At 38.9% G+C, this 12,916-nt stretch overlaps 1 protein-coding gene and 1 long non-coding RNA gene across 2 annotated transcripts; one reads left to right on the forward strand and one right to left on the reverse strand.

The window, feature by feature from the left end:
- Nucleotides 1-1,136: 1,136 nt before the first annotated feature.
- mtfmt (mitochondrial methionyl-tRNA formyltransferase) lies at nucleotides 1,137-11,650 on the forward strand. Its single transcript, XM_084722086.1, has 9 exons — nucleotides 1,137-1,666; nucleotides 4,126-4,323; nucleotides 5,904-6,026; nucleotides 6,874-6,976; nucleotides 7,063-7,138; nucleotides 7,230-7,321; nucleotides 7,411-7,489; nucleotides 8,473-8,546; nucleotides 11,322-11,650. The coding sequence occupies exons 1-9, from the start codon at nucleotides 1,443-1,445 to the stop codon at nucleotides 11,475-11,477; spliced, it is 1,125 nt and encodes a 374-aa protein (XP_084578212.1). The 5' UTR covers nucleotides 1,137-1,442; the 3' UTR covers nucleotides 11,478-11,650.
- LOC146333327 (uncharacterized) lies at nucleotides 3,115-4,235 on the reverse strand. The gene is made up of 2 exons (XR_014771078.1): nucleotides 4,107-4,235; nucleotides 3,115-3,674 (listed from the first exon to the last, which is right to left on the reverse strand). It is a non-coding gene; the product is annotated as an uncharacterized LOC146333327 (long non-coding RNA).
- Nucleotides 11,651-12,916: the final 1,266 nt, after the last annotated feature.

Raw genomic sequence — 12,916 nt, forward strand, 5'->3', positions numbered from 1 at the left:
GAAATTTTGAGTGTGCCTGATGCTCGCTGCTGACTAGTATCCCACCATAATACCAGTACTAAGCACAAATAGCAATAGCTCTATAATTGCGTGTATGTTTGTGAGTGTGCTGTCATGTGCGTTTGTATGTATATGGGTGAGAGTGTGTGTCAGTAAAAGTCCCCTTACAGATAGAAATAACAGTTTTTGTGTGTGTATATGTGAAGGTGTGTAAGTAAGCAGGACAGAAGAACAATATGGCTGACATTAAAAATGTCAGTATGCAGCCATGGATATTAGACTTAGAACTAGACATTAAATTAAACCAATCACAATCAGCCTTGTTAATTTCTGCCCAGCAACTGTGAGTGGACATGTATCCACTGTGTAGACAAGATGGACATTTCATGAATGAATGAATTAATTTAACATTAACCAGCTCAAACTTTGAATTTATTAACAGTTAAAAAAGACTGCAGTCTAAAATGTCCAAGTTGGACACAGAAAGACACAGACAGAGACAGACAGGCAGACAGGCAGACAGGCAGTGTTTCTAATCTGTTAATAACTTCATACTTTGAGCTGCTTCAGGTGTATTTCTCTCTGTATGAAGTTTTAACTGTCAAAAAAACAGCTTTAGGTCAATCCACCAATCAGAAGACAGGACCAGCCTCCGGTTAGTGAAACTGGCCAATCACCTTTATGTAACAGAACAGTGAAATTTGAATACTGAAAGGATCAAAAGAAAGAAAGAACGTAACCTGAAGCAGATCAAGGTTTGTTTTTATCAACAGTTGAAATAGACCACAGACTGAAAGTGTCAAAATTGGACACAGAAAGACAAAGACAGACAGAAACAGACAGAGTGACAGACAGACAGGCAGTCATTTTAAACTGTTAATAATTTCAAACCTTGAGCTGCTTCAGGTGTATTTGTCTCTGTATGAGGTTTGAACTGCTAAGAACTCAGGTTGGTTTATTCAGCCAATCACCTGTGAGCAACAACAGAGTCAATGTTAAATACTCCAAGAAAAGGCAATAATTGAGATAACATACCTCTCAAACTTTAGCTGTTTAATGAAACTCCATAATTGCTACAGCTAAAAAACGCATACGGTGAGCGAGAGGACAGGTTGCTGAAGTAGTATGGCGGATTATATGTAGTGTGCTTTTGTGCATTGCACATCAGGCACACTGAGAAACAGAAGTTTTTCTGCGTCGGTCAAAACCATCTCCTCCTCCTCCACACGTCAGTGTCCACTTGGTGGCAGTAAACCTGTTTCCAACGCCAACAACCGTCCACGAAGAAGACGGGAGCGGAAGTGTCAGGAAGAAACATGGCGGCGCCCTATGTCGATACATCCATGGTCGACACATTCAGGGCAAATTTACTGTTCGCAGAGACACAGTGAGTGTCAGCACCGACTCTGGTATTCAGAGCTCAACTTACAGCTCGTGTCAGTATGTGGACGAACAGCAGGACGGCAGGAGCTTCTCTGAGGATCCTCCAGCAGCTCCACCTCTGCTGTCTCCAGAGTCACAGTCACACCGGGTGGAGGAAGGGGGCTGATGGGAGGCCGCAGAGGCTCTGTAGACTCATGTCAACATCAGGACCCCCGTGGAGGCTCCTGTTCTTCGGCTCGGATCAGTTCGCTGTGGAATCTCTCAAACTCCTGACGTCCAGCAGGTCAGACAGAGTCCTACACAGAAAGACTAAATCACACACCTGACAGTGCCACTCCTGCTGCACTGGGCAGGTGATCTGCTCGCATACAATGATAGTTTAGACAATACTGTTCCCCCAACTTTGTAGGAACAGTTAGAGAAGATGGAGGGGAGCAACATATAGCTGGTGGGTCCATATAGATGAATACTTAGTTAAGTTCAAAGCTTATTCCATGTTAGATCAGACCTCCAGTTTTCAGAGGTGATACAAGTGTCAGAAATGTCAGAACTAGAGCTGCAATGATTAATCAATTACTAATCAATTATTAAATTAATATTTAAAGTAAACTATTTTGATGATCATTTAAATAATTTGAGTAATTTTTCAAGAAAAAGAAAATCAAAATTCTCTGATTTCAGTGTATTAAATGTGTTTTTTTTTCTTACTCATTCATGACAATCAGCTGAATATCTTTGGGTTGCAAGTAAAACAAGACATTTGAGAATGTGACCTTAGGCTTTGGGAAAGACTGATTGACACTTTTCACCATTTTCTGACATTGAAAAAAGACAATGACTAAACAATCGACCGATTAATCAACTATGAAAATAATTGTTAGTTGCAGCCCTAATGAGAACCCTGAACAGCTGAAGGAGACAGAAAAAGAGACTTGATCAGACCAGTGAGAATAATCGGAGTCATTGATTGGGTTGAAGGTGGTCCCCAGCAAAAGGAGGAATAGAATGAACTTTTATCACATTTGTTTGAAGTTCGAACAACAAGGGAAGAAATAAGGTTCGCCATTTTGACATTTAACAAAGAATTAATTATCTTTTATGCAACAACAACAAATAATACAAAAAATAGGGGATTGCTTCTCCTCTCAAACTGGTTGTCTGTGGTCTAATGTGAATCTAATGTAGGGGTTTGTTGGGAAGCCCTGGATTAGGTCGTTACCACCACAAAAACCAAATATTGGAGTGAAAGATAAAAATGAACTTAAATTTGCCCATTAGTGAGAAATTTTGGCATGTTTTTACATAACTATGAGAGTGTTTCCTTCTTAAATCTTGTTTTGTGGCTGACATAAAGAAGAAATCTGTCTCACAAAGCTGTGTGACTAGAAAGAATGGTGATTAGGGCTACAACTCATCATTAGGCAATTTTTCTCTATTATTCATTATTCTGCAGATTAATTTTAAAATTAATTGATTGTTTAGTCTATTAAATGTCAAAAAAATGTGAACAGTGCTCATCACAATTTCCCAGATTTCAAAGTGACATCTTTTAATAGCTTCTTTTGTCTAACCAAGAGTGCAAAACCCAAATACTCTTCATTTATTGTATTGTAATTGTATAAATGGCAAAGAAAAGCAGCAAATGCTCACGTTTAAGAAGCTGGAAGCAGCAAACATTTCAAGCAAATTTTTGCTTGAAAAATGACTGAAACAATCAATCAATCATCACACTAGTTGGCAATTAATTTTATTTCAGTCAAACTAATAGATTGATTGATTAATCACTGGAGATCTAATTTTGATAGACAGAGGGTGGATACTCGCTGAAAATTGCTGATATGACACCAAATCCACATACAGTAATTACACATAGATTTAAAAACAACACCTGAAAGCAGTCCATGAGCCATGACACATCAAAAATACCCTGCAGAGTCAGATCAATTATGTTTCAGGCATTATTGACAGAAGATTAAGTCAGGCCTGCTGCAGTTTCATGCACACATTTCACATTTCCAGCAGGATATTAGATTTCAATTAGACTTTATGTCTTTCTCATATCATTCGTTGCAGCATTCGAAATGCTAACGGTTGTTAATCAATTTTCAGAATCTTCCAGACTTGAAATTTTGTTGCTTCTCAGGCAGTTTAGGTCTCTTTTGCAGAAACTAAGCTCCCCTCTGGCTCCCCTGTAACTGGAACACTGACCCAGGATCAGTGTCGGACCTCTGTAATGTTCTTGTGGTCATACAGTAAATCCCTGCCGCAAGGACCCAGAATCTGGCGAAAGCCTGAAATCAGAAAAGTGAAGGGCTGTTATAGCAGCAGATGAATGGTCAGGTGTCCAGATATTTTCTTTGGTTGGATGCATACTTTTTGCCATATTCTGTACAGTATGTCTAAGGTCACCTGGAAAACGTTTCTATTTCACACCCATTTTACTGTGATCCTGTAGGATGCAGAATTTATTTATTTTTTAATCAGTTATTTTCAGTTTAAAATCCAATTTTGGCCTCATTTATCTTGACAAAACAAGTGTATAAACAGTTAACAGTGTAGAAAAAAAAACATTTTTAGAAGAATCATCATTATCCTTATATTTGGCATCATAACCTTATCTTTGTCCAAGAGTTTTTAATAAAGGTGGGGTTAGATGACCAAGTCTCTGTCTTCATTTTAATCCTAGTTAGATGAGTAAGTGAAGTAAGTGCATGGTGACTAACCTCCATGATCTGTTTGCAGGAGCACCAGAGGAGGGATTGTGGAGTCTCTTGAAGTTGTTAGTCTGTCTGGTGACGCCCCGGTGAAGATGTTTGCTCAGCAGAACCACCTCCCAGTCCACAGCTGGCCCCCTGACAACGTGGACGGACAGTTTGATGTCGGGGTGGTGGTGTCTTTTGGCCGCTTACTGCCCGAGAGACTGATCAACAAGTTCCCATAGTGAGCGGTTTTCGTCTGTCGGTGATGTGTTGAAACCTGTGCGCTGTTGCTCTGCCCCCGTCTGGGCACACAATCCAGAACAAGTTGTGATTCTCTCTTAAATGTGATGACACCGTCCTCAGTACCCACTGAACCAAAACCCAGCGGCTGTCTGATCTCACAGCTGCCACTGGAGGTCACCTACGTAAACCTGAGAAAAAGTTCAGATTACAGTGAACTCACCCAAGCAATGGCAGAGATCTCAGGGCGTGGCCATGTCACTAAAAATAGGTCAGAATGATGAGGAAACATGAGCAGCTGGACGCTCAGACAAACTTATTTGGAAGAGCAAACAAATCTGGACAGTAAAATTATGACTCAAACAAAGCATTCATCATGTAGTAGTTGTCATAGTTGTGCGTGCAGTTTTTATGTGCACCTGTCAAGCCCTTTACAACGTATCTGATCATCTCATACTGCAGGCTGGAAGAATTATAAGAAGTGACTCATAATTTGGCCATATAGTGCATTCATAAAACTGCCAGTTTACCTCAATAACTGCATAAATCATACACAAATAAATGACATGTTTTGTCTCCTCAGGCTCATTTGCCTGAGAGGTGGACAGAGGAAAATTTCCTGAAGTTTGCTATAATTATTACCCAAAGTGAAACATTATACTTGATCCCCACAACAACAGCCTGCTGAGCCTGCAGATCTGGCCACTACATAGACTTAGAGTGAAAATTCAGTGCTTTCATGTGGATGTCCAGTCAGTGGTTGGTGGTAAATGTAGTCAGTTGTAGCATTAAATTCCTCAGTGCTGCTATATTTACTGAGCAAGCTGAGTTCTCCTGCTGCAAAATCTGCTCCTGCATCACACTTGATGTCATAGTGATGTCATTGGTATTGATTGAATCTCTTGGAGCTTGGATTTCTAGTCTCCACCTCTGTGTAACCAGGGGACGTGCTAGATTTTGTCACCTAAACCTATGTGTGGGGCAACAAAGCAATAGCTATTGGCTACAGTGGTAAAAGCACGGCAACATGGGCGTGGGTGTCAGAAGCTTGTAGCAGTGCATCTTGGTACATGTAAGCATCGCTCCACAAGCAGGAGAACCTATCTTTCTTGCTTAGTATAGCACCACTGAGGAATTTATTGCTTCAGTTGACTACATTTTTACCTTGTGATGCAGCTGGTTTTGCAAGATAATGCGTGAATCTATCTTGCCAGGCTCCAAGTTATACATTTGTCTCTGTACTAAAAGTAGTGCAGCCAATCAGCGTCCTAGGAGGGACTACTGGAGGCTACAGGACAGCAAGAAGTGTCCATGTAAGTGTTAAAGTTAGTCCGTGTTAGACATGATAGACAGATGGTTCATCCAGTCATCTGGCAAGTGTTTTTTTGAAAGTGCTTGCCCTTTTCCAAAGAGGACGACTTCCAAGATGGTTCTGTGTAGCAATCTGGTGTGTCAGGTTAACTACATTTACCCTCAACTCTGACAAGACATTACCATGAAAAGTGGTGAATCTTCCCTATTCTACACAGAAAGCAGTTATAAGTTATAAACTGTACATGAACTGTTTGTGTGTCTGTGCAGTGGGATTCTGAATGTTCACCCCAGCCTGCTGCCGAGGTGGCGAGGGCCTGCGCCCATCTACCACACCATCATGCATGGTGACAGAGTGACAGGAGTCACCGTCATCCAGATTCGTCCTCACAGGTAACACAGAGCCAAAACCCTGTCGGTGTTCTTCCTGTTTCTCAGGCCTCTGTGTTGGCGGTGGCGGCCACGGCTGGAGGCTTTATGTTTTCGGGTTGTCTGCCAGTACGTCCCATTCTAGTGAACATGATATCTCAGAGTTGTTCAAGTACAGACAATAGTATCTGAAATGCCCTGATACAACCTAAAATTGTGGATTGGGTACTGGCCAGTGGATACACAGTGAATATGCAAGTCTGCACAGATCCAATATCACATCATTGATTAGCCGCACAATGGGACCCTGTTAGTTTCTACTAGAGCTGCAACAATTTATCAATTATTCGTCAATCACTAAATTAATTAATTAATTTTGATAATCAACGAATCACTGAATTATCATGTAATAAAAAAATCTGATTTCAGCTTCTTAAATGTGAATATCTTTGGGTTGTGGACAAAACAAGATATTTGACATCATCTTGGAAAACTGATCAACATTTTTCACCATTTTCTGACATTTTATGGACCAACCAGCTAATTGATTAATCAAGAAAATAATAAAAGGATTAATCAATAATGAAAATAATCCTGAGTTGCAGCCTTTCATCCCAGCAGCCTCCTGTACGCCAGGCCATACAATAATGATAGCAATCATCCATACAGGATTAGTAATATACAGCCGTTGAAAAATTTGATACCTCATATTAGATCCCTTCAAAACCTTCACTGTATGTATTATATATGAGTTTGGACAGACATGGATGCAAAATGTAGCTTGACTGGTTGGTGGAGGTGTACAACCACAAGACAGGAATTCTACCTTCGTCTCTACAAACATAAACAGATTGAAAATGTCTTCATACAGGTTTGATGTGGGCCCCATCCTCCACCAGGAGCTCCATCAGGTTCCTGAGAGATGTACAGCTGATGAGCTTGGAGCTGTGTTAGCCGCTAAAGGAGCACATCTGGTGAGTTGTTGGAACTTGCCTGCTGGAGATCATCTTTCTAACAGGATGCTAACACAGTTGCTGTGTTTGTATTATGATTTTTTTAGCTGCTGGATACGTTGTCGTCGCTGTCTGAAAGACTGGCACATAAACAGGAGCAGAGACAGACAGGTGAAACATTTGGTGCGTAGGTCTCAACTACATAGACACAGTAATATAACAGTAATATAAAAGAAGGATTTCTTTTAACTTGCACATTAATTTCCTCCAACAGCCCCAAAAATCAGTATATCCATGAGCTGGATGGTGTGGGAGGAACAGACCTGTGACCAAATTGATCGCCTATATCGTGCGATCGGATTGCGGGTAATGATGACTGATCTGAACTGTTGTTCAGTTTGAGCGATGGAAGACTCATTTAATATGACTGTAATGATCCTCATCTCTGTCATCAGATACCTTTAAGGACCATATGGATGGGCAGGACAATAAAACTTCTGGATTTTGTAGGAAAATGTCACATTTCATTATCAGGTAAGTTTGTTAAAATCAGAGTTTAGTGGATCATGGATGTATTTACTGTACATGCATTAAGGGTGGGTGGATCAATCCCACAATATTGATACTTCCAATACTATGTGTCATTTGTGAAGATCATTTCTGGCATGAACAGGTTCCCAAATATGCATCAGTTTTAGTTTCTCTCTGCTACATTGTACCACTTTTATTTCAACAGAACTGCGTGTGCAAACAATATTCAGTTGTGTAGTGTATGTACTCTCAGCTTCTCCACTGCTGTATGTGTCAGTGTACATTCAAACAACACGCCTCACACCTATGCAGCGGTGCGGCACGCTGGACTATTTCAACATACTGATACCTGGAGGATTGGAACTCAGGACCTTCTTGCTGTGAGGCGACAGCCCTAACCACTGAACCATTGCACCATCCCAGTTAAATACATATTCAGAAATTCAAATAATATATTTAGCCCATTGAAACTTTTTATCTAATCAGTTATTTTAATGGAATTGGGGAAAAAAACCCTCAAAGCTGAAATATGAAAAAATAGCTGAATATAATAATTTTTAGGCAGATTTAACCTATTGATGATGCATTCACCTGCTATTGCCTACTTGGAAGTACATAAGCTGTTCTTCATACTAAAAAGTATCAGTATCTCTATTTATATTGGCAATTCTGGCCCTGAATTACTTGGTATTGGATTGGAAATGAATTTTGTGGTATTGCCCAGTGCCCACCCTCAACTCACATACTCAGATTGATCATCAATTTTTGTATCCTGTTTATATGTTATATGTTATTATAAGTAAAAAAAGTGAGGCGAACGCTATTTGCACCCAGGGTGTAAATAGCAATAAAACACTTCTGAATGGGGAGACTTTTAGAAGTCCACATGGCATTGAGATTTGACCTGCTGCTGCCCTGTGCTTCTCCAGTAATGTATGTCCTTTGTACTCTGACCCTGAGCCGTCATATATCACTCACATTTTTAGATCAATGGAGGAAACCAGTCCCAGGCTCAGTGAGCTACCTGAAGGAGTCCAACACTCTGGCTGTCTGCTGTAAGGTCTGTCCAACTCTGTTCAACTCAGATTTATTTTCTTTAAAATTATATTCATTAGTTTGTATTTGTGTTTTTACAGTGTTTTATAAAATGTCATGAAGAACAGAATTCAGATGGGATAAGTTGTGCAAATGTGCCATCATATTACAAAGATAATGAGAGTAAAGTAAGAAGGAAGGTGTTCAGAAGCATATAATCCAGGGCAATGACCCTTTTAATTAAAGAGGCCATCTTATTGAGTGAGTCGCTGTACACTTAACTGTGCAGTAAGATGATTTTATCACTATTAGATTCTCTGGAGTAAATGTCACTCCTAATGGGATAAGGGATGATGAGACTTGGACTGAGGAACTGCTCTCAGGTCAGATGTGATTCTTATAGCGGCTACAAGTGTGTGATTGTGACCGGCAAAGCCTGTTTGTCATAGGAAAAGTGTGCAAGCAGAGTGCTCATACGGTGATAGTGACATTTGTATTCTAACATGGTCGGCAGGCAAAATACAATTTTAAATTAAAACATTTAGATGAAGTTGTCAGGTCACAGTTTGGACACATACATACTGTATACTAGGGCTGCAATTAAGGATTATTTTCATTGTCGATGAATCTGATGATTATCTTCTCGATTAATCGATTACATTCTGCCTTGTACACCACCCAAAGATATTCAATTTAGTGTCATAGAGGAGTAAAGAAACCAGAAAATATTCACAGTTGAAAAGCTGAAATCAGATCGATTTTGACCTTCTTTCTTAAAAAATATATTATTAGAATTATTATAATATTAAGTTACTTTAATAGTCGATTCATAAATGATTAATCAGCTCTGCTACAGCTTTGCAGTATACTGCATATTGTCACATTTCCACTGTGTGCCTGCTTTCTCTGAAACTAAGTTAAAGTCCGGGAACATTTGTTGCATGTCATTTTCCATCTCTCATCATTTCCCCATCTCTCTACTGTTGGCTATTACCGTCTTCCATCTTTTGGCTGCTTTCCAATCTGGGACGGCTCGCCCAACCCGGCATGGGAATCTCATTTTTATGATCCGCATATATTTGATTTAGCAGAAGCTATTTTTAGGCCGGATGCCCTTCATGGCGCAACCCTCCCCATTTATCTGGGCAATTAGGTGCTCTGGCTTGTGCTTGTGCATCCCCAAAGGCGGGGGAGCAACACAGGGTTCAGGGTCCTGCTGAAGGACATGCGGCCAGAAGGGGGTTTGGATCGAACTGACAACCCTTTCTACCTCCTGAGCAACAGCTGCCCTACTGTTGGCTATGATAGAGACATAAAACACTCTAACAATAATTTAAAGATTCACAATGTACATTTTCACAGTATTACTTAAATATGTGCAACAACAGAGTTATGTCATACTCACCACATGGCTGCCCTCATTTCCTCTTTTCAAATGGACACATCAATTCAAAAATACATATTTTTCCTCTGGCCTGTAGTGCTATTTATCCATCTAGATCAGACCTGGGCAAAATGCAGCCCAGGGTCTGGATGCAGCCCACTGAAAAGTTTCATGTGGCTCACAAGGCCATTATAGAAATACCAAAAAAATAAAAGTCTAGCAAAGACAGTCAATAGCAATTTGCTTACCATTAAACCGTTATCATTATTATAGTTCTGCACATTATTAGAATCTTGTATCATTTGTGTGTGGTCCATGGCAGACTGATCAATTTCTTATGTGGCCTTCACTGAAAAATAATTGCCCACCCCTGGTCTAGATAGTTTTGGTGTGAGTTAGAGTTTTGGCAATGTCTGCCGCCTTTCCAATATAATGGGGCTAAATGGCACTTGGCTTGTGGTGCTCAAAGCACCATAAAAATACATTATACATTATATTAATACTACTTTCTTTCTGCAGTAGAATCTACTGGAACTACTTCCTTTTACAAGAATGAAAGTAGTTCCTACATAAAACTGCTCAGAACAAGATGTGTGGAGTATCTTGAGTAACTGGTTCATGATTTTTGGAAAGCAAGAAACACTGGCTGTGAATTTTTCAGATGTATTTTTTGAGCACTTTGAGCACCATAAACAGAATATGATTTTTTTTGTTTTTGGGGTGAACCAACCCTTTAAGTAGTGGAGAACACCTATGACATGTGCACATGAATGCTTAAATTACGGCTTGTTTCAGGTCATTTAAACACTGTTCCTACTGTGGGAAGTTTATATACATTAGTCATCTATAACTGACCACAAGCAAATTTTGCCACTTGAGTTATTGGAAGTCTTTTAATGTGAAACATTTCTGCAGGAAGTGCTCTGTAGCAACCTTTTACCAAATCATGAAAACTAATCAAACTTACACTTCCTGCAGCTGTTTTTTGAGTTTAAAAAGTATTTGTATTAAAAGAGAGAGTGTTGTCAGAGTAGTGAGTATGAATTGACTGTTGTTGTACTGATGAAATTAGTGCTGTGGAAATGTACATTATGATGAATTTATCAAGACAACAGGTATACATGGAGGATGTGTAGAGTTTATCTGAACAACAGATGGCATCAGCAGCAAAACAAAACAGGAGCAAATGGGAAAATGGGACTTTTACTACAATATAATTGATGAAATTAAGAAAAAAATAAGAATAAGGGCCTGTCTGTATTAAAAAGCCTGTTTCAAATCAAGGTCTGATTCTAACCCTGTAATGTTTTAATGTTATAACAACAGCACTGCCTTCCTTTCCCCTTTTCCTTTAAATTTATTCTTATTCATTTTTGTGGCTCAAACATTTGTATTGATCTGCTTTCCTTGTTCCAGGACGGCTGGGTGGGATTTAAGGCGGTGCTCCTGAAAAAGAGGCTGACGGCAGCTGACTTCTTTAATGGCTACCTGCATCAGACAGCTGAAGCTCTGTTTGTCAGTAGAAAAAGAGGAACTGAGGAACATCAGATGAGAGAGAACTCAACGTCGTGACACAACAAGTCACTTTCTTCTTCGATGTGAACACTGCAGACCACCTAATGGAACTAACTGTAGTTAATTTGTTAATCTTGTCTGTTTTAAGACATGCATATACAGTACATTTACTGTATTTATACTGTGTACTTGCAATAAATGAATGTGCTGGTGACAGATACCAGGAATAATTGTGTTTTGATTTACCGGTTGTTATGAACGTTACCATTGTATAGAAGCATCTGATTTCAAAAGAGTGAAACATACTGTATCATCAGTGATAAAGTTACCATACCAGTGGCCAAGGAGCGTAGTTATACACACACCACTGTTAGTCTATACATCAGCTATAATTTGTAGCAGTTCATTTACCCATTGAGCAGACAGGGTTCTGTTTTTTCGGCTGCTGTGACTTATCTAGCAGGGATTTACTGAAGCTGATTTGCAGGTGTTTTGTCCTTACCTACACTGATCAGTGGAGAACACTACATCTTGAAGTGTGTTGGCAATAGCACGTTACAAAAATCTTGACAGCAGAGGAATATTTAACATCTCGTAAAAGGCAAAAAGATCTATCTTTATATGTAACAGTGCCTTTCAGCTATTTACATCCAACTTAGCTATAAAGTCTTTGTAGCTACATTGGCTATTCACAAGTAGCTAAGGTGCAAATAGCATTGTTGGCTACTGACACCTGGGTGCTAATAGCATCTGCTCAATTTGATGTTCATAATACAGGCTTGGTCATACTACACACTGCTTAATTTATTAACCTATTATCATAGGTTTTACATACAGCATTTACATATATATATGTATATATATATATATATATATATATATATATATATATATATATATATATATATACACACATATATATATATATATATGTGTATATATGTGTTATATGTGTTCATTTATTTAACCCCTAACCCTTTTTAATTTCTTTATTGACCCTTTCAATTTTCTTTCTTCATCTAGTGAAGATCACTGTTTCAAATTTACTGTTATATTGGTTGGTATGATGTTTTTGACAACGTTATTTTGTCCCACTCAGACTGTAAGTAGAAAACATAGATAAAATAAAAATATATTTATACATTTTTTATTTGTGGCAATAGTCCTACACATTACATTTATTAATCAAATTTATTTATTTATTTATCAGTTAAAAAACAAAGTAGCTGACAGATTCATATATATATTTTCAGACACTTCAATATCAATACAATATGCTTAAAAATTGTATTGCCCCTGCTTTAATAATAACATTCCTCACCTGACGTTTTATGTTGGTGAAATTCTAAGTTCTCTGAAGGTGTTGGCTGGTGCATGATTTGTGCTTGTCTTTACCTGTTAAATTGCATCCATGCATATTAAGAAATAAAACAAACCACATGAAGAGCTTGTAGGAAATTGGGAAATGATTGTCCATGATAGGGTTCCTTGCTCTG

This window comes from Lutjanus erythropterus, chromosome 1, assembly GCF_056507025.1.
Source record: "Lutjanus erythropterus isolate fLutEry1 chromosome 1, fLutEry1.hap2, whole genome shotgun sequence".
Lineage (NCBI taxonomy): Eukaryota > Metazoa > Chordata > Actinopteri > Lutjaniformes > Lutjanidae > Lutjanus > Lutjanus erythropterus.